The 23114-nt window shown below is 33.6% G+C and overlaps 1 protein-coding gene across 1 annotated transcript; it reads right to left on the bottom strand.

Moving 5' to 3' along the window:
* Positions 1-19376: 19376 nt before the first annotated feature.
* Positions 19377-21300, bottom strand: LOC107830817 (uncharacterized). The gene is made up of 2 exons (XM_016658467.2): positions 20921-21300; positions 19377-20051 (listed from the first exon to the last, which is right to left on the bottom strand). The coding sequence occupies exons 1-2, from the start codon at positions 21201-21203 to the stop codon at positions 19600-19602; spliced, it is 735 nt and encodes a 244-aa protein (XP_016513953.1). The 5' UTR covers positions 21204-21300; the 3' UTR covers positions 19377-19599.
* Between the last annotated feature and the right edge of the window lie 1814 nt (positions 21301-23114).

The following is a 23114-nucleotide window of genomic DNA, read 5'->3' as shown; positions in this document are numbered from 1 at the left end:
ATAACACGTACACGATAAGCATTGATAGTACTAAGTAGCTTTAGGACTTATCATAAATTAATTAATCCTTAAACCTTATTTTTCTATACATAAGCGCCCCAACTTGATTGCCATTAACAAACATGTTATTTCTCAATTAGTTTACGTTTTATACACAAATAGAATTTAAAGAAAAAAAATCAGATAATTTATAAGGTAATTATCCATAAATCTCAATAGTAAGTACTCATCCTTAACTCGGAGTAATATAGATATTCAAAAGTACAGTGAGTTAAGTTGTAAAAACAAAAAACAAAAAATTGAACTCATGATAAATTTTAGATTCTAAAACCATAACTCCCGAAAATTAGAAAGGAGAATGGATTAAGAGATTACAAATAAAATGACAACAAAAATATATGGAAAATGTACTAGACAAACAAACATCTATGATATATATGTATACGGTTAGCTTTGTAGCTTTCGCGGTTAGGATGAGAGTGCAAGCTCGGCCCATGCCAAAGACGATGCCTTGAGCTCTGCAGTTATGGATGTGTCAATGTTGCTCTCCAACATAGCACACAAGTCTCTCATGGAAGTCCTGCTACTGGAATTTCCTATTCGGTGCTCAAGAACTTTAGTTAAGGATGAAAAAATCTTATTCATCCCAACACAACTCGTAGTGATCGATCAAAAACCATTGTATAATATTACCAACTTAGCATCACGTCAGGGGCGAAGCCACCTTTTGTCAAGGGTGATCAATTATCCCCCTTCGTCGAAATATTACGAAAAATTACATTGTTTATAAATATTAAACTTTAAATGTATATGACATATATTGAACTCTCTTTGCCGAATAAGTTTTTTATTTCTTTCAAGTCCGAACATCTTTAAAAAAAATCTGACTTCGTCAGCATGCTATAATTAATTCGAGTGTAGGGTTAGTCCTACCGTCAAATTAAATGATAGAGAGGAGCAGATGGTCCTTAATTATGGTCTCGTAGTAGGCTCATCTGTGGTAATATCAATATCAAACTTTCCTTTCCTTTCTTCCACAATTATTGAACCCATTTTTTGCAAATATTAATGCTTGTTTTTTTAGGTCGTCATTGTGTCCAAGATCCTGTCCAGTCCGTAATCAGTGCAGTTGCCATCTGCCTATTTTTTATTTTATTTTTTTTATTCGGTATTGAATGTTTGTATGACTTCGATCAATTGAAATTCGTGGTACATAAGATCCATTGAGATCTTTGATCAAAAGCGGGAAAATGCATAATTACTCTATACCCGAAATTTTAATTACACATTATTTTTTTTTTCGGGAATCCTATTAGCCCCCTAAACTTATTTTAAATGTAATTTTTTGCACCATTAACACTGACGTGGCAGAGTGTATGCATCTCACTCTCCCAGAAGCAAGAAAAAACGATTTTCAGATTCTTTTTTTTGTTCTTTTTTACCATTTTTTCTTACTTTTTTTTTTCCTTTCTCTTTTTCTTTTTCTTTTTTTTCTTTTACTTTTTTTTTTTTCATTTCTTGTCTAATTCCGGTGGATATTCATTCACCGACGACTTTTTCTAATCGTTTTTCTTTCATTTTTTTCTTTTCACACACAAATTAAACTCTCAAAAAGATCTATTCATAAGCAAAGCAAAATACACTCAGATTGGGGAGGGGGGGATTCATCATCGGAAAACCTTCCCACGCCGAAAAAAATAATGTATTGAAATTTTAACTGAATTTTTTTCTGAACTTATATTCGCATAAATTATACTTTCAAGAAAAGTTTATATATATATAATAAACACACTTAGATCGGGATAACCACACCACCATTTTATATCGCCAGTGACCAAAACAAAAAGAAAGAGAATGAAATAACCAAAAAAATGAGAATAATAAGAAATAAGAAAAAAAGGATAAGAAAAAGAAGAAAGAATAAAAAAAGTACTAAAAATACATGTGGGGGCGCGTGTAGCTCACCACTTGCCAAGAGTTTGGTTGTCAGCATTAAGGATGCAAATAATTACATTTAAAATAAGTTTAGGGGGTAATAGGATTCCCGCAAAGAAAAAATGTGTAGTTGGGCTTTCGGGTATAAGTCAGGGGGTAATTATGCATTTTCCCATTGAAAGCGGAAAGATATTAGTCATCCTCACAATCTTTAGTGGTCCATCTAATTAAATAAATGTTGAATTATTCATGTCTTAGTTATGATGTGGAGCTTACATATGTAAAAAGAGGGTAAGGATGACGACGACAACAACAATATATTCAATGTATTTTCATATAGTGGGTTAGGAAGAGTACGTAGTGTGTACGTCGACCTTACTCCTACCTTGTGATTATAGAGAAGTTGTTTCCAATAAACCTTCGGCTTAGGAAAACATAAGCTCAACAATTTGATTAAATGATAAGGAGCGCTTTACTTCACTTACTAGACCTATTCAAGGTGAATCTTGAATAGTCGGACATTATGCATCAAATCGTGCTAATTAATTTATTTAAAATAATTAAGTAATAAATTATGGTAGGAATAAATATTGACTTAGTCATGCTTTTCCCATCTTTACCATTTATTTGACAGTAACACTTACCAATTATTGCACACACATTGATCAATTGATAAACCTGAAAAGGACCAAGAAAATGCAATGTGTGGACCAAATTTGAGGTTTTTGATAGCCTGAAAATTCACTTTAATTTTCCAAGATTTGTTTTTTTTTTTTCTTTTTCTATACCATATTTACTCTTTTAAGTCTAATGTTTTTAGCCAAGCAGAACCCTGTTCGGACGAAAAATGATCGTCATTAATTTAGACGTGATGACAAAAATTACTTTGTATTTTCACGCACAATGATATTAAACGTGTTTGTTGGAATGATCAATAATTAAAATGTTCCCTAAAGTTTCTTCCAATATATATATGGTGGATTCTTCATAATACATAAAGAAATATGAAGACGCATAACATGTAGAAATGACACCAGGTCACCACTCTAAAGGGCTGCTATTTAGGAATTAGCTAGTGCACTCTGAATTTTAATTTTTTTGTTTAATTTTTTAGGACGAAAAATATCTTGAATTGTCGTGAAATTAAAATTTTTTATTTAAAATTTCTGGACAAAATAAGTACTGGCTAATCACTAAATAACAACCTTAAAAATGGCTATATGTGCACTTGCCCCCACATACGCAGGCATATTATTATTAAAGTACTCTTTGAATGTTAGCCATATTTGTATTTGTATATAAAGCTAAACTAGTATACATATTTTCAACTACATATTATTCCATTGGGTCCTGAATCTCAACCACTTGCTAAGTTTCCATATAAAAAAGATATTGCAAAATCCTAAAATTCCAGTTTTGGGTAGAGTTATATTGGTATGGAAATTGGATCATTATTAATTAGCTGCCAAAGGTACTTGTTGTCATATCGTGCTATAAATTAAGTATAAGTTGGACACGAAATACTAACTAAATTATTACTAAGTCTCTTAAATGGAAAGTAGTTGTTGCAATGAAGTATGCACAAATTCGACAAGGAATATTAACTAAGCTACTTTTTAAAGTTTTACAATTTGGGTATTTTTATCATTTTTGTTGTCAGTACTTTTTTTTCTACAATATCTTCTTTATAGTTTTTTTTTTTACTATTGTTTTTTCTAAACTTATTTTGAAAATGTTTTTCTTTAGCCGAGAGTCTATCGAAAATAGCTTTTTTACGTCATGCAAGATAGTAATAAGGTCTGTGTAAATCTACCCTTCCAAACCCACTTGTGAGATCACACTGGTATATTATTGGACTGGCTTTTTGCTTATGATCACTTTGTTGCACAAGTATTACTTACGAAGTAAGTAATGCACATTATTTACATGGTTATTGCGTATATACCATCAGGGGCGGATCTCTATAACCTCAATTATGGGGAACGTAAATCCATGGTCCTTCCGCCAAACTAGGTATTTTACGTATGTACTAGAATTGGTCCAATATTATGTGTTGGCACCATGCTCCATAAAGGTTGAATGGTGCACTTGGTTCAATACTTAATTATTAGGATCAATTCTCACTTTATACTTGTTCCTCCTCATTTTTTTTAGTAATGCACCCATATTCTTAAAATTATAGATCCGCCTATGTATACCGTAACACGTACTATTAGCAATTTGAAAAATAAGACAAGTAATCTTTTTTAGCAAGGTTAAATCGTATTGATAGTGTTAAAATTTTCATTACACTTTCAGTATATACAAATTATGTCCATTCTTGATTAATTTGATAAGGATCCAACTTATGTATGCATCATTTAAGCCAATTTTCAGAGGTAGAACTCCGATCAAGAGTGTGCATGCGCTTACTATTTTAAAATATCTATTCAAATTAAAGTATTTTAAATTTTATTTTTTTTCGTACGTCGAAAATTAAATTACTTAAAATCTTTCGTAAGCTACATGGCTTGAATCTGTCAGGAGAAGAAACTCCATATATCCTTGAGCGCCACAATATCCTAGATTATCAGAGTTGCTTCATGTTTGTGACCTACATTTGCCAAAAAGTCTGCACATTTGTTTGCTTCCCTCCGAATATAATACAGCCAGACATCTCTATAACAATATCCATATATAATAATCATTTACTATAAAACCTAAGTTTTTCTCAGAATCAATCATTATTTTATGTAATATTATATGTCCTCTGTAACAGCACTGTATACGGATAAAATTGCGCCCGCCCGATTTTACTGATTTGTCGGGGCAAAGAATCGAAGACTGGGAAACGAGGCACGGCCGAGACTGGGTACCGAATTCGGGATTCGAGACGCCTGTTAATATCAAAGTCAGTAGTGATCGAGGTCAAATGGGATCGGCACCGGGCAAGATCGATGACTGCATAATAACGGAAAGACGAGATATCCGTGATTGATCGAAGATCATGGCGATAATCTCGGAACAGATCAAATCAAGGGTGGTTGTTTAGGCTAATCGTGGGCTTTACTTCCGTAATTAGAATTGTACCATAGATAAGATTCATCTAATATATAAAGAAGGTTCTAATCATTTTGTAAGCAGTTACATTTACTCTTATCAGAGCAATACAATACTTTCTATCCAGCTTACATTCTTGTTCGCCAGTTTGCTTGTTTCTTAAATATTCGGGTACCGACCAGTTCGAAGGCACTCAAGCTCGAGGGCTAAATTACGTTTCAACACTGGTTTACTTTATCTTACTGTTAATTTCTATCACTAATCTTTACATTTACCAATTGGTATTAGGTGAATCACGTGTCCTTAAAACTATATTATAAGTTTAATTATTATCGAATTTTAAGGGTAAACAAGTACTTCATTACAGTATTAAAAAATATCGCAACAAACAAGACTATTATAGAGAGATTTGATTGTAGTAGCCTTGTTGATTTCCAACAAATACTTGTACTAGCCCTAAGTGAAGGTGACACTGTACGTCTTTCTCTGTTAAAATTATTTATAGTTACATTAAATTTACACTTATTGTCTCAAATAATAGTGTCTTACATATTGCCTAGACAACTCTAATGTATGAAAGGAAATGAACCATATATGGAAGATTTTCTTGTGGAACCCAACGTGTTTCACTTTCATGTCATTGTATGGAACCGGAAAAAAAAAGTATTTTTAAGGCTCAACATCAGTAGTATAAAGGATAACTCGGTATACTAAGCTCTCGCTATGTACGGGTCCGAAGAAGGGCGGGATCACAAGGGTCTGTTGTGCGTAGTTTTACTCTATATTCCTGCAAGAGGTTATTTTTATGGTTCGAACTGTGACTTCCTGATCACATGACAGTAACTTTACCAATTGCGCCAGGACTCCCCTTCCTCGACATAAGTAGCATCGAGAAATTAAAGTGGTAGTCACCTCTCATTTTCTACACACCCTCACAAAAAGGAAAAAGAAAAATGATACAAAAGAAGAATAGATGGTTGAGACCACATCTTTAATTATTGAAGAAATAAACATAAAATCTAAAGAGAATGTGAAAGATGTATAGAATCATTCAAATCTTAACTAGAGGTCGCGGATTAGTTTGACCAATAAGTGTCTCAGAAATAAAAATATTTCTAATAAGGAGAGCTTCGCCCTATTAACAGACTTTACATAATATGGATCTAAATTAATCAGGTCAATAGGTTCCACAAACTAAATGATTAAATTAAATGCACATACAAAAAAAAATCAGCCATGCTCCAATTTATGACTCAACTACCTGACTTGGCAAATGAAGCCCTAAAACAGGGATGTTTGAGATTGCATCACATCAAGAAAAGGTCTCCCACACATTAGCAATCTTTTTTCTTTTTGATTTTTGATTTTTCACTCGGTGTCAGATTCGTTTTGGAGGGTCCCGATTTATTCGCTTTAGCATTACATAAGGGCTCATTAAATGGGAAAGTAATTTTAATTAGATTTTTTTTAGAGCTCGAACCTGAACTCTAACACTACTAAAAATCGGTCGATTATTTTCACGCAAAAATACAATTAAAGATTACAAATAAAATAAAATAAAAGTCTTAAATAAAAAATGTACTAATGATCTAGTAGTTGAATAGTATGTTGTCACAGACTCCGGTTCGATTCCCAAATGGTACATTTTTTAATTATATAATTAAAAATACCAACCGACTACAGTCAGTTTTTTCGGCAGATTTTTTATTTTTTGGTCCTTTGTGAAATTTAATTGATCGACCGAAATCAATCGAAATTTGAGACCGACTTTGGTCGCTATTTATTGCCAACCATCCTAATTTCGAGGGATTAAAGTCGATCGGCAATCGATCGATTTTTTTAGTCTTCCAACCGATTTAGGTCAATATTTCTGGACGATTTTTTGCAGTTTTCTAGTAGTGTAATTAAAGTTGGAAGAATCTTATACATCCCATCACAACCATTGGCGATGCTTATACTTGATCACAGGGGCGTAGACACCTTGCTTGAAGCGGTGTCACGTGACACTGTTTCGTCAATTTTTTTCCTAATCTGTGTGTATAAATAATTCATAAAATTAAAATACTAGGTGTAAATATAAAAAATGACATTGCTTGTCGTTACAGTAATTTATTCATTTGTTTATTTTTTTTAAATATTGACATCGCTTACGAAAATTCTTGTGTACGCCACTGCTTCATCACACACATGAAAAATATTGAGTCGTTTGACAAGCTAAACGTGTTTAGTATAACATACATTTACTTAACAAATTGAAGTAACCTAATTATGTTAACGTTAGGTTTTCATCTGTTGCTTGTCAACTCTCTTTTTAGTCTTGATTCAGTTAACTCGATAGCCGCATTACAAAGTTTGGCTTTTAACGCATTGCATTAAATACAATATAAACAAAGCAGCATTATTTATGCAATATTTTCAAGTGATGATAATATAGAAATTTACTAGTATATGGAATTAGGGTTGAGAAATTTACCTAGAGAGAGTAACTTAATCATCGAAAATATGTACGACTCTTTTCTTTTTCTTTTTTCTTTTTGTATTTGGTGTACACATGAACTCCATAATCTAGCATATTATGTTGAAACTTTTCGTGTTTCAGCAAAATAGTGGCTATTCTTTAATGACTTTGCAAACGCTGACTATTTTTCAATTACCAGTCCGAAAACGAGTTAGCCCGTACTATTTTATCAATAAAAAAGTTTGACGTAGTTGCAATTCCTTACACTCAATTGGTTTTATGGTTCCTTGTAAATTTTTCTTTAATTTTATGGTCAATCTCCTAGAAAATATTTATTCTTACACGTTAAAAATTCAAAACAACAACAACAACGACCCAGTTTAGTCCCACAAATGAGGTCTGGGGAGAATACTGTGTACGCATACCTTACCTCTACCCCGATGGGATAAAGAGGTTGTTTCCGAAAGACCCCTAAACAAAATACAGAAAAAATATCATGTTATTCAATTCAATTCAAACTGACGAGAGTTATGTTGTACTATTTCCTCCTCTATGACAGCAGCTAGAGTTGGGTCAGCCCACCATTCAAAGCTAATCAGCTAAACGTCCCAAAATGGGGCAGCTCACTAGTCAAAGCAAACCAGCTAAGGTCCAAAAACGACTACTACTAATACTATGAATCTATGTTTGCAATGTTTAGGAAGAAATTCAAAAATAGCCAAGTTTACATGTGGTCATTCAAAAATAACCACATTTTAAAACCAATCAAATTTGGATCGAGAACGGACTGGAGTTCCAGCGTAAGTATACTAGAACTCCAACATAATAAACTAAAATTCCAGTATAATTTACCGGTCCAGTATAATATGTTGGACGTTCATACACAGGTGCTCCAATATCCAGTATATTTTGTTGGAACTTTCCGCGTGTTGGAGTTTCAGGATAATATGTTGGAAGTTCATACACAAGTGCACCGATCTCCAGTATATTATGCTGGACCGGTCCCTTTTTCAGCAAAATAATAACTATTTTTCAATGACTTTGCAAATGATGGCTATTTTTGAATGACCAATCCAAAAACTGGCTAGATCGTGCTATTTTAATATATTTGTTTTCAATTATCCAGCATATATAATTGAAAACAATTTGGGCGACAAGCTGCAACCAAGGTCTACTCATAAAAAAAGGGTGATTTGCATAAATAGGACAATTTGATGTCATTATTGATTTTTTGACCTCGCTTGCCTCATCAGCAAAAATTTTAAATATAGCAATTGTTGCACCTCAACTTACCTTATGTGTAACACTGTTAACTTGTGACCTTAAAGGTTTTTCATTGGGCAAGCAAGAGTCAAAAACTCAAGACCATTTATTTTCAAGATTATGTAATTCCCTGCGTAAACAAGAAGATTCAACCTATATAGTACCCACTAAATTACTTAAACTAATAATAGTCGGTGATATATAATATATGTATAATTTATATATAATATATATAGTTACTGTACAATTTATATATACCGACTAGAAAAATTAAATAATAAAACCTACAGGCTTTTTGTGCAAAGGTCTAAATTTAAAAATAGCCAGATTTATCACTGGTCGTTGAAAAATAGCCAAGTTTCAAAAGTCATCCAAATTTAGCCACTTTTTATGTAAAGATAAATCTAAACGAAAACACTATTCAAAATCTGAAAAATACGCCCGTAAATTTTACGGGAGTTCCAGTATAAGTATGCTTGAACTCCCGCATATTTTACAGGAGTTCCAGCAAGTATAAATGTCCAGTATAATATACTGGAGTTTGGAGCACTGGTGCTCCAGTCTCCCGTATATTATACAGGAGTTAGCAAAGTATACTGGTCCAGCATAATATGCTGGAGTTCGTACACAAATGCACCAGAACTCCCGTATATTTTACGGGACCGGTCCCTGTTGCAGCAAAATAGTGGCTATTTTTTATTGACTTGGTAAACGCTGGCTATTTTTTATTGACCAGTGTGAAAATTGGCTATACCATGATATTTGAAATTTAAAAATAGCCAGATTTACCACTGGTCGTTGAAAAATAGCCAAGTTTCAAAAGTCATCGAAATTTAGCCATTTTTTATGTAAAGATAAATGTGAACGAAAATACTGTTCAAAATCCGAAAAATACGCCTGTAAATTTTACGGGAGTTCCAACATAAGTATGCTTGAACTCTCGCATATTTTACGGGAGTTCCAGGATAACTATGCTGGAACTCCCGCAAATTTTACGAGAGTTCAAGCATAATTATGCTCGAACTCCCGCAGATTTTACGGGAGTTCAAGCATATTTATGCTGGAACTCCCGCATATTTTACGGGAGTTCCAGCAAGTATAAATGTCCAGTATAATATACTGGATTTTGGAGCACTGGTGCTTCAGTTTCCCGTATATTATACAGGAGTTAGCAAAGTATACCGGTCCAGCATAATATGCTGGAGTTCGTACACAAATGCACCAAAATTCTCGTATATTTTACGGGACCGGTCCCTATTACAATAAAATAGTAATTATTTTTCATTGACTTAGTAAATGCTGGCTATTTTTGATTGACCAGTGTAAAAACTGACTATACCATAATATTTTGACGTAAACAAGGGCATCCAAGCCCATTTCTTCAGAGGCTCTCGTCCAAAGCCTACTATCAGTATGGGCCCCCAGCTTTCAACAATATGAAAAATTGACATCTGATGACAATATATAAGGGGAATTGGCAAATTTTTAGCCTTGTATTAGATTTTGGCAAAAGTAGCCCCAAATAATTAGCATTTTATAGTCAAATCCTAAAAACTACCCTATTTTATTATTTATTCTCCTAACCGTTTGCTGCTCTCCCTCCCCCTTATTGTTCGCTGGTCCCCCTCTCCCTTCTTGTTCGCTGCCTCCCCCATTCCCTCCCTCCCTCACTATTCCAAATGAGATTAAAATGGTGGATTAACTTTACCATTGGTTTACTCAGTATTACCCATCAAGTATAGATGATCGAAACTTTAATATAGAGCGACAAATTAATATGTGCATACAATTCTTCGAGGTCCAAACATACATACATACATATACATATACATACATACATACATACATATACATATACATACATACATACATACATACACATATATATACATATGTATGTATGTATGTATGTATATATATATGTATGTATGTATGTATGTATGTATGTATGTATGTATTCATAAGAAATTATATATTATACATTGGTATATGCAGGAAGGAAAGTAATTTTTGATATACATTTTAATATACACAAAGAAGGATAATAAATTTGTGATATATATTTTGATATACACGTTTTATTATGTATTATACAGTGTGATATACAAATAATATAATTAGTTTTTTGTGATACACTTGGATACAAAGATAATAATAAATTATAGACAACTATCGAAGGAAAATAAATTTTTGATATGCACAAAGAAGAAAAATAAAGTTGTAATGTATATATTGGTATACACGTTATTTAACATGTTATACAGTATGATATACAAAAAATAAAATTTATTTGTGTTATACACTTGGATATACACTATGATATACAAACTATATTTATAATTTTTAATGCTTGTGAGAAATAATTTAAAAACCTAGAAAAAAGATTGTAGAAATTTGGGAAAAAATCTTGAAAGATTTTCGAATTCTAACAAAAAGAAAATAAAAGCCTATTTTTAGGGTAATGGTTGGACCATTAGAAGAGAGAGAAGATCATTAAATGTTAAATTTAGGTTACGTGTGCCAAATGCTAAAAGATAGGCTATCTTCTGCCAATTATTGGACTAAATTGTTATGCAATGCCAAATCCTCTTTCAATATAGGAGGCCTAGCCCCCAAAGCCGATGATTTCAGTCTCACGGTTTGCTCTAATTTTCTTGAATAAATAACCTTTGAATATAAGAAAATAACCAACGAATGTATAATATAATAATAATATATATATATATATATATATATATATATATATATATATATATATATATATATTATATACAATCCGTATATAATTTATGTACACTAACTAAAAAAAAATTGATTCGCTATTTGTATAAAGATCTTAATCTGATGGGGGAATTAACACTCGTATATAACTTGAAGGAATGGTAAACTAATTATTATAATTAATTTAATGTTTTTAAAAGAAAAATATAAATCTCTAACATGCTTAACAGATTCATCTCTTCAAGGAAAAAATTATGAACTTTATAAATTAAGAATTCATCTTTCTAACACAATAGCATCTATAATGTAGTCCTTAAAAGAATTTTATTTTGTAAAAATTATTCTCTTAATAATATTTATTTTTATTAATTAATTTTCTCATATATAGTCCTCTTTTATATTTTTCTTTTATTGTCTATTTTATCTATTAGATTCTGAATGCCTTTTTAAGGCTGTATTGTGGGCCGTTCTGGGCCCGAGACCGGCCCAGGACCGCGATCCTAACGGGCCGGTTCTAGTGGGCCTGGGCTTAAGTGGTGCAAAAACCCGTGGTGGGCCGGTTCAACACAAATAGCCCGTGAGCCCGGGACCGTTAAGCCCGGGACTGGCAGGCGGGCCTGGGCCGGTTCAACCGGGCCTAACGGGCTCCAACGACTAATTTTTTTAAAAGAAAATTAAAAAAAAGACCAACGGTCAGATTTTTAAAATCTAGCCGTTGACCTTCAAAATTTATCCATTGGGCACTTTAAAAAATAGCCATTTGGCCCTCAAACTTTTTATAATTACACTTTTTCCCAATTCTCAACTATAAATGCTCCCTCATTCTTTCATTTTTACTCACAAATTCATCAATCTCTCTCATTTCTCAAACTCAAATTGAAGTATTCAAGTCTTCACTCATCTCTCATTTCTCAAACTCAAATTCTTAATTCAAGTGAAATCATGCCCGGTGATTCTACATTGAAGTCATTTGTTTTGGAACACTTTAATGTGGTAGAAGAAAATGAAGAAATTTACATAATAGAGTGCAATAATTGTGGTCGAGTCTACACTCGTCGTCGAAAGGAGGGCACAGGAACTTTAAGGAGACATATAAAGAGTTATCTTGCGCGTTCTCCAGACATTCGTATTCAAGATTTTAAGTTTTTTTTTTTTGAAATCAGCAGGAATATATTATATATTTATCACATAATAGTAACAGTAGCATCGCCCGAGTGGGCATTTTCTACTTGGCTATTACAAACTACCAACAAGTCCCGCAGGACATTGTGGTTACCAAAAGAAGCTAGTCTATGACAAACATCCTTATTGAGATGCCTAATAACATAAGTTTTTCCATCATAGTCTGATTTAATGGCATTAGTAACAAAATACGGGGCATAGAAGATAAAAGTTGTATCCCTGCTGTTGCTATTTCCTTTCAATCCTTCTCTAGCCAGCATGTGTGCCACCTTGTTGGCCTCCCTGAATGCGTGATGTACTTTCTGGACCTTCATTTGCTTCATTAACCATCTGCATTCATTAACAATGTCATTAAATAAAAGTAGTCCATTTTCTAAGCAGCTAATAACATCGGTTGAGTCCGTTTCTATATCCAGCTTTGTGAAACCTTGCTTAAGTGCAGTCGTAAGACCAATCTTAAAGGCCATCAATTCTGCATGCAGAGCAATCCTGAGGTTTTCCCATGGTATCCAGCAATCCATTGGCCCTTATAGCCCCTGAATACCCCCCCCCCCCTCCCATAACCGCATAGTGATTGGTTTTTATTGAACGAACCGTCAAAGTTAAGCTTAATAGAGTCCTTTGAAAGTTTGTTCCACCTAACTTGGACAGGTATTTTTAATGGCTTAACAATTTCTCTACTAGTAAGGAGTTTGAACTCCACTGCAAATTTTATAGCATTTTGAATATTGGTAGAGTGTGTGTTCGTTGTTAAAAAGGTTATTATTCATGTTTAGCCAAATTATCCAAATGATAAAAGGAAATAGGTCTTGCCAATCGATAATGGGATTTTTGAGAGATGGTTTTGAGTCACGAAGTTGTATGAGCCAGTCAGTAGCATTATTCCAGTTTTGTGGGTTGATGCCTAAGTAGGTCCATAACTGTTTGACTGTTATGCACTCTAGGAAAACATGTTTAATAGTTTCTGGTTTAAGAAGTTTCTGGTTGGAAGCTTATTATGAATTTTTTTCCTAAGTAGGTACTTAATTTTGTTAGGACATTTTGTGTCCCATATCCAAGTGAAGTCCTTGTGGCAGATTGGTTGCTCCTCTAGGAGTCTGTAACAGGATTTGCTATTGAAAAATCCATTTGAGCTCAAAGCCCAAAGGGGAAAGTCATAGAGGTTATTACTGATTTGGGTAGCTTTGATTTTATTGATGATAGTTGGTTCTAGGGACATCGAGATTTTGGAGAAATCCCAATTGTTATTGTTTAAGATGTCCTTTATGGTAAGGGATTCATCTTGTAGGGTTAATGGTCTATCACGCAGAGATGTGAGCTCAGGGATCCAACGACTGTGCCAAACACTCAGGGTAGATGATTTGTGAGGCATCCAAGTGATCCCTTTATTACAAATTCCCCAACCTATGATAATACCATTCCATATAAAGGAATTATTAATTACAGTATTTTTTTTTACCATGGAGGCATTGTAATGTTTTGGCCCAAAGAGATTGGGAGTTGTGAAGGAGTCTCCAAATAAGGCTTGCTAGATTTACTAGGTTTTTCTTCTTTGCGGCAAGAATGCCTAGCCCTCCTACCTTCTTGTTTTGAGTTATCTTATCCCATTTTATAAGATGTAGTTTTTTTAAAGTACTATTTGATCCCCGTATAAAATCACGTTGAATTTTGTCAATCTTGTTAAGAATCTTAGTGTGGAGAAGGGTGTATTGCATTGAGTGGTTTGGGAGGGCATTTAGGAAAGAGCTTGCAAGGGTACATCTTCCTGCCATACTGAGAAGGTTAGATTTCTAAGTACTAAGTCTAGATACCATATTATCAAGAACAAATTGAAAGTCTTTGGCCCTAGGCTTGGAGGTTGTGATGGGAAATCTTAAGTATTTGCCAAAAGAGTTACTAATTTTGATATTAAAGGATTGTGAGAGGGTAATTTGTGTATTTTTAGGGCAATGTTTTGAAACAATGATTTTAGACTTGTCCTTGTTTATGGATTGTCCTGATAAGAGACAGAAGGAATTAATACACTCCTTAATGGCATTGATTGATTTTTTATTGGTGTTTGCCATAAGGTCAGGTCATCCGCAAAAAAACAGGTGAGATATTTAAGGATTGTTGTTACCAATTCTAATTGGGTCCCAACACCTTATGGCTACCTTATGGTTAATCAGAATGGACAGCATTTCCATTCATAATATGAAGAGATATGGGGACATGGGGTCACCTTGGCGGATCCCTCTACTAGGTGAGAAATAACTAGTTCTAGTGCCATTAACTAAGATGGATGTTCTATTAGTGGTGACACAACTCATTATAAGTTTTGTAATGTTTGGGGGGAATTTAAAGAATCTTAATGTTTTGTAAATGAAAGACCATTCCAAACGATCGAAAGCTTTTTCTAAATCAATTTTTAGAATCATATTGTGATTTTTGCCACGATATTTATTCATTTTGAGTATTAGTTCTTGAATGATAATGGCATTGTCACATGCTTTCCTATTTTTGAGGAAACTGCTTTGAGAAGGGCTAATTAAAAGGTTTAGAAAGGGTTTCAATCTGGTGGAGATAACCTTGGTGATAATTTTGTAGACAGTGTTGCATAGACCTATGGGTCTAAAAAAAATTAAGTTGTTAGCATTGGGTATTTTTGGAATTAGGCAGATCAGCGTATCATTAATAGAACTAGGAATTATACCCGTTTTGAAAGCTTCTTGGCAGATATTAGTTACTGAATTACCCACAATATTCCAGTAATTTCGAAAGAAAAAGGGGTGAAGTCCATCTGGCCCGGGTGCCTTGAATGGTTTGAAGGAGAAGCAAGCTTTGGTAATTTCAGCATGAGTAATAGGATCGTCAAGGGAGGAGAGATTTAGCTTTGTGAAACAATCAGGGTCATTTTTAATGAGGTTCCAGTCACTATTAACATGGGATGAAGTGAAAGCCATTTCAAAGTAGTTTTTAGTTTGACTAATAATGTCGTCAGGGTTATCAATCCACATACCTTGATCATTCTTGAAGTAATTAATCTTATTAACTCTTTTTCTATTCGTGGCCACAATATGGTAGAATTTTGTGTTAGCGTCACCTTCATTAAGCTAGTGAATTCTAGAGCGGAGTTTCCAGTAATCCTCCTCCATACGTAGAATATTATTGTACTCCTGAGTTAAGGATTGTTCTAAGGATTGGAGGAAGAGACTGTGGTAGTATGACGGGGAGTTTTGGATACTTTTTAGTCTAGAAAGGATGATTTTTTTCTTTCTACCAAGGTCTCCAAAGACAGTGTTTTTCCAACTTATAACAGCCTCATTAAATATTGAAGCAGCCTTACTATGCGAATTGTTGCACCAAGAGTCATTAAATAAGGTTTTAAAATGAGGATGTTTACACCAGTAGGGCTCGAGCCTAAAGGGTTTATCAAGTAGGTAACCCCTTTTAGGAATGAGATTAATTAAGAGAGGATTGTGATCTGAGTGGGTCTTGGGTAAGTGACTAATAGAGGCATTAGGAAAAAATTGAATCCACTCATTGTTTCCAAATACCCTATTCAAATGTTCTAGAATTAGGTCATTGTTACCAAATTTATTATTACACCAAGTATATTTACGGCCTTTATAGCCTAAGTCTTGTAGATTACAATAGTTAATATTGTCCCAAAGTTTAAAGGCACGTCTATGATTGATGGGTATTCCACCAATTTTATCATTAACTGAGAAAATATCATTAAAATCTCCTCCTGCTAGCCAAGGGATTTTATACAAATCAGCTATATTTTTTAGATTATTCCACATAGAATCCCTTTTACTAATGTCAGTGCTCGCATACAAAGAAGAAAATAGCCATATGAAATTAGTAGGACGTACCTCAATTGTAGCATGAATTTCATGGTCTCTACGTATGGCATTGTGGACTGTCACTCTCGTATGGTCCCAAAGGAGCACCATGCCTCCAGCTTGTCCATCTGCTGGCACCTCAATGAGTTCGGAGAAACCAAATTCTTGCAAGAGTGGTGTATGAATATGCATTCTAGTTTCAAGTAATGTGACCATGCATGACCTATGAGTATCAATGAGTTCTCTAAAATTTCTTCTAAATTTTCATTATCCCCCCCAGTGTTCCAAATAATGAAGTTTGTAGCGTTAAACATATTGATATTAGGGGTTTGGTTGTGACCATTTTCCAGAATGTCCCTTGTGGGATTCAGGAGGCTCCTCAGGGTTGGGACAAGTATCATTGCTCGGTTCCCCACTGTTGGGGCGTGGGGGGGGGGGGCGAATGTCCATCGAGCACTTGTATAAGGCTGGTGGGCATGAGAGGATATGCCTCTTCTCTAGGTTTTCCTTTAACAGGAAGACCTTTACTTCATTTAGGCTTCCAAATTCTACCACTGATTCCCCTATCAAATCGATTGGTTCTATCATTTCCTCTTCCATGTTGTTTCCTACGTTTTGAGCTACTGGGGGATTGAGGTTAATGTTCTCCATAGGAACTTCCATGTTGAAGTTCTGAGGTTGAGGTTGTTGGTGATTTTGAGGGGAATCCCATTGCATTAGGATGGGGTTCACAGCCGTTAGTGCTTCCGGTGGGAAAAATGGTAAATCTAGACCTAGGTTCTGGGGGAGAATTGGGACAGGATTGAAATGAGGGGAAGGTTTCATTGGCCTCTCATTTCTTGCACTAGGTTGGGGTTCAAAGCTGGGGCTAAGGGTTGTAAGATATTATTCACCCATACATCATTCAAGTAGTTGTTCATGGCCAAATGTAGTCCTCCGGACACAAGTTGGGCTAGGTATCTCGCATTTTGTAATACATATAATACACCCTTATATATACATATATATATATAAGGCAATATATAATTATATATACACATAATACACCCTTATATATACATACTCTACATACTATATATACTATATATATATTTATATAGCTATATATAAGCAATTTATACTAGTATATACATATATAGTTTACAAGAAAGTGCCTTTGATAATAAAAAAAAACGGAACGAAAAAAGCCCGTTAGGCTCGTTTAGGCCCGCGGGCCCGACCCATTTAGCCCAGGACCATGTGGGCTTAGGACCACCATGGGCCGGTTCCACACTTTGGGACCGTGAAGCCCGGGACCATTTGACCCGGGACCGCCAAAGCCCGACCCGCCTAAGCCCAGGCGCATTTGGCCCAGCCCGTTTAGGCCCATTTGGCCCGGGCCCGGACCACAATACAACCTTATGCCTTGTCATTTCAATCACAACATTCAATCTACATAGCTTTCTTTTAGCAATCGACCTTAGAGTATAATACCAATTTAACTTGCCTTATTTTCAATTGGAGAACTTACAGAAATGTCCCATATAAGTTTCAACTTACCAACCTCTAGCCAATATTCCAAAAATCGAAACAAACAAAGAATTTTTTTAATGGGTATAGTCGAAATTCATTGAAAACGTATAAATAAGTCAATATACAAAATTTGAGGAAGATTGGAGGTGATTTGGACTGAATTTATATCAAAATTCATAATTAAATCGATGTCAAAAAATTCTTCTGTGACACATGTATCAAACATGTATCACCCATGTATCTCACACACAGATATACATGGATATACATGTGATACACAATCGATACAAATATGATACATATGTTATACACAGTGTGATACACGTATCATTTTTTTTCATATTCAATTTTTACTTCGAATTTTCAATTCAAACCACCTCAAAACTTTACCAAATCATCCCAAAACTGAGATTCAAGCTCCTTAAGATATACCCAATCTATTCTAATAGCACTCACTCAAAAGAAAGTAAAAATTTAATATTTTTTTGCTACAAATAGCTAATTGGCCATTTTGGCTAATATTAGTAATATTTTATCAATTGACCAATTTTTATAATGAGCTACTTCTCAATGGACATAGCTGGTAATTTCCCTTTTCAATTACATATCTCATATTATTTTGGCGGTCGAAGATTTTCATACAACCATCAACATAGAAATTTGAAAGGTGTCAAATTTTCATAACTCGGCCAACATTTCCTCATAGCCAACACAGATTAAATGTAAATACTCACATTCAATATTAAACCCAGCAAAATTTTCCAGTATTATCAACCACAGTCAACGTAAATACTTGACGCGCAATATTTAATTGGTTGCCATGTTATTAGGTAAATTTCATAAATAATCATATAATTATAATTTTTTTTATATTAAAGTCATATAACTATATTATTTCATAAAAAAATCATAGAACTTCATAGTGACCAAAAATAACAATTTTTCGATAATACTTATTCCACATTTATTGTTGTTTTTAACCTAATAAATAATAACTCAATTAAAATAAAATAAAAATATTTTTAGCCTCCCAAAAACAATAACCAATGTAATATATATGCGTTTTATGCACGTGCGCACACACCCTATATATTAGCTAATAGCTAATGCACCGATCAATTTTATATATTTTTTTAAATAAAAATAATCCAACCCAACACAATACCCATATACAATAAATTAAAATAATACTAAAAAATAAATCCTTTCCTAAACAAAACCTTACCTATATATTAGCTAATAGCGAATGCACCCGATCAATTTTATATTTTTTTTAAAATAAAAATAATCCAACCCAACACAATACCCATATACAATAAATTAAAATAATACAAAAAATAAATCCTTTCCTAAACAAAACCTTAGTTTAATGCATGATATTTTGACACTGCTAATGCACAAAAACTAAAATATTACAGGTAGGTGCAAATACCAGAGCATTGTCCAAAAAGTATTATTAACAAAAAGTAGCCAAATTAACCCTAATAATACAACGGAAACATAAAAATACTACAAATACAACAATTTCACGACACCTAGAAAAGCCACCTGGAAAAATACCAACAAAAAACAAAATTCAAACTTACGACACCTGCCATCAGCACTGAATTATTACATCATCATGATATAATATATTAACCCGTAATATTCCAAAATTCTAATTTAGAGTTCCTCATCTCGTTTTTTACCAGCTATATTATCCTTAATTTCCTTTGTTTTTTCCTTTGCTGATTCCAAATTTGAAGCTATATTTTCCTTTGCTTTTTCCAATGTTTCACCTGCTTTTTCCTTTGCTTCTTTAGCTTTCTCTTTGGCCCAACTCATATGTTCTTCTGTTTCTCTTTCTGCTTTCTCTCCCATTTCTTTCATTTGCTCTTTTGCTTCTTCTGCTTTTTCTGTTGCTTTTTCTTTTGCTTCTTCTGCCTTTTCTGATGCTTTGTGTTTTGCTGTTTCTGCATCTGAATATGCTTTTTCTTTTTCTTCTCCTGCTTTTGAATAAGCTTCGCTTGATTTTTCTGTTGCTTTTTGTTTTGCTGTTTCGTATGCTTTGTTTTTTGCTTCTTCTGCTGTGTTCTTTAAATCTCCTGCCTTGTCTGCTACGTATTGTCCTGTTCCTGCATTTCAATCATATTTTTCCATACTTCAACTCAGCATCCACATTTTTATAATAATCACTACTAGAACAACGAAAATTAACTACGGACAAATTCGTCCCACAGATTATCAAAAAAATTATAAAATTGTGTTAGCTGCAAGCAATTTAGCGGCTTTTCATTTTTTTTTTTTTTTTTTTTTTTTTTTGGTGGTGAGTGACATTTAAGTTTCATGCTTCACTGCAGCAAAGGGCAGTCCAATGCAGGGGACGAGGCTCGAACTCGAACCACAAGGGTCTAGGACTCGAACCATTCAGCCAATTAATTTCCGCCAATTTCCGCGGTGAGTGCTAAGTACTACTATTAATAGTTTGCAGGATTTCTAGAATAGGAATTGGCTTTTTCTTTAGAGCAAGACTCTTTGCTTGCTTCTCTCCGCAAGCTCAGCGGATGAGTGGCCGTATTCGACACCTCTTTCTCTTACGACTAGTGCGTTAAGAGAGTAAGCTCTCTACATAGTAGGTAAAAATATATATGCTACATAGAACGGAAAATGTAAGAAAAATATTACACCGTCAACTTATATACTAAACTTAAAAAGACAACTAATTATAAGTTCACACTCTTGTGGAACAATTATACTGCAAGTAAAATTACACTTAGACTATGTATATAAGTTAATTACATTTTAATCTATGTCAACCTTGGTACAAAAACACTATAAATTGATACTTCCCCCTCCCAATCCCAATCAATTTATCGTAAATATTTTATTATGGTGCTCGAATCGAGAGTCAAATTCTTTTTGACAGCGAAAACAAACATAAAATATATGTAAACTAAACTACATAAAAAATAAAATAAAAACAGTATAAGCCAAAATAATTAACCTGTAGCAGTATCAGTAATCTTGTCTTTGGCATTCTTAGCAGCATCCATAGTTGATTCAGAAGCTTGTTTAGCAACAGAATCATCATCAGTAGATTTAAAACCAAGACCTTCAGAAATCTTATCTTTAGCCCATCCTGTCCAAGACTCTGAATTCTCTTTACTTTGCTGCTGCTCAATTTCTTCATTATTTTCCTTACAAATCACCAAACCAGATATAGACATAACCACAAATCCAACTAATAACAACACATAAATCAACTCCCTTAAGTTTCTTGAACCCATAATTGTATTAGCCAACTAACTATATGTGAAGAATACTATATCAGCAATGAAGTGATGGTACCACACAATCAAGAAAATGATTTGGTTGAGGCTGGAAAAAATTTCAGATATATATAAGAAGAGTTATGCTATAGGTTAGTGGACGAGTGGCATAATACGTGGGCACACGTGTCAGTTGTATGGCTATTGTAAACACAGTAGTCAATATGAGCTCTCTACGTGTCATTCAATATCTAATATTAGGTTTGGCTCTGTGTATTCATTGTTTGTCTCTATGTCTATCTTTACACTTAGCCCTTGGGTTTGAACACTGCTCTAGAATGTTTGCAAAAAACAATTTTGTTGAAAAGATATCGAAAAACATTTTTGAAATGGTAATTTAAGGTTTGAGTTCAGTTAGTTTTTTGAAGAAAAATATTTATTTGTAAAACCATTTACTACTACTACTACTATTTCAAATTTCCACATTATCTATCTGTCAACTTATGTTAATACCATAACAAATTAACAATATTCAAAAACAACACGTACTAAAGTATGGTTATTTTGTCATATCGTACCAAATTATATCTGTCATGTTAGAAGGATGTTATTCCAAAATAACATGTACTAGATTATGATGAACATGCTCATTTCTATAAAGTAGGATGTTAGTCAATGTATTGGGCCTGGAAAGAAGGGAAATATATATTATAATTAGTGTATATTTTTCATATAATTAACTAGGGAATATAATTATTTTTGGCCGACCGGCCAAAAATATGGTAAAAATAGCATGGTATAGCCAATTTTCGGATTGGTCATTCAAAAATAGTCAGCGTTTACGAAGTCAATGAAAAATAGTCACTATTTTGCTGCAACAGAGACCGATCCAGCATAATATATTGGAGTTCGGTGCACCTGTGTATGAACTCCAGCATATTATGCTGGACCGATATACTTTGCCGACTCTAGTATAATATAAAGCATCGGTGCTCCAAACTCCAGTATATTATACTGGACAATTATACTTGCTGGAACTTCAGTATATTATGTTGGAGTTCTAGTGTACTTATGCTGGAACTCCATCATATTATGCTGGAATTCCAGCATACTTATCCTGGAACTCCAGTATAATATGGTGGAGTTCAAGCATACTTATGCTGGAACTCCAATATATTATGTTGGAGTTCTAGTGTACTTATGCTGGAACTCCAATATAATATACTGGCGTATTTTTCGGGTTTTGAACAGTGTTTTCGCTCAAATTTATGTTTATATAAAAAGTGACTAAATTTCGATTACTTTTAAAATTGGGCTATTTTTGAACGATCAGTTGTAAATCTGACTATTTTTGAATTTCTCCCAAAAATATGCTTTACAAAGAATGCAAATGAATTTCGCGCATTAGGCCCAAGCTAAATGGGTCACTTGTCCAAAGTACAAAATATATAGAGATTTTTACCTAGCTATACTGTATTAGAAACTTATTTACCTATATTCTCTATATTTTGCAGTTTTTAATAAGTATCTAGGGTTTTCTTACAACTTATATACATTGCTTCTTAAAAGGCTCTGACCCATTATTAGTGCCTTCAATTAAGGAATTCAATTACATCCTTTCCTTTTTTTCCCCTTCTCCTCTTCTCTTTTTTTTTTTAAAAAAAATCAAAATCCCTTAATCTACGTCCAGGATCTCCATCTTCTCTCTTCACCATTGCCTACAGCTTTATATTATTAAAAAATATTCAGAAATTGTATGATAACTATATCATAATTGTAGTTGAATTGTATCGGATATATCAATGCCTAAAACATATATGTATCATACTTATATCACAATTGTATCTAACTTATATCTGGTACATTAATACCCAAAATAACACCTGATACGATACTAATAAATTAATATACAATTATCATATTTGTGAT

The sequence above is a fragment of the Nicotiana tabacum genome, chromosome 20 (assembly GCF_000715075.1).
Source record: "Nicotiana tabacum cultivar K326 chromosome 20, ASM71507v2, whole genome shotgun sequence".
Taxonomy (NCBI): domain Eukaryota; kingdom Viridiplantae; phylum Streptophyta; class Magnoliopsida; order Solanales; family Solanaceae; genus Nicotiana; species Nicotiana tabacum.
This window is presented reverse-complemented; position numbering and strand designations above follow the sequence as displayed.

Bases quoted from the DNA above. Each gene is read 5' to 3' on its own strand.
- LOC107830817 (XM_016658467.2), bottom strand. From the start codon at position 21,203: ATGGGTTCAAGAAACTTAAGGGAGTTGATTTATGTGTTGTTATTAGTT. The intron at 20,052-20,920 runs GTTAATTATTTT...ATTGAAATGCAG, and splicing joins GATTACTGATACTGCTACAG to GAACAGGACAATACGTAGCA.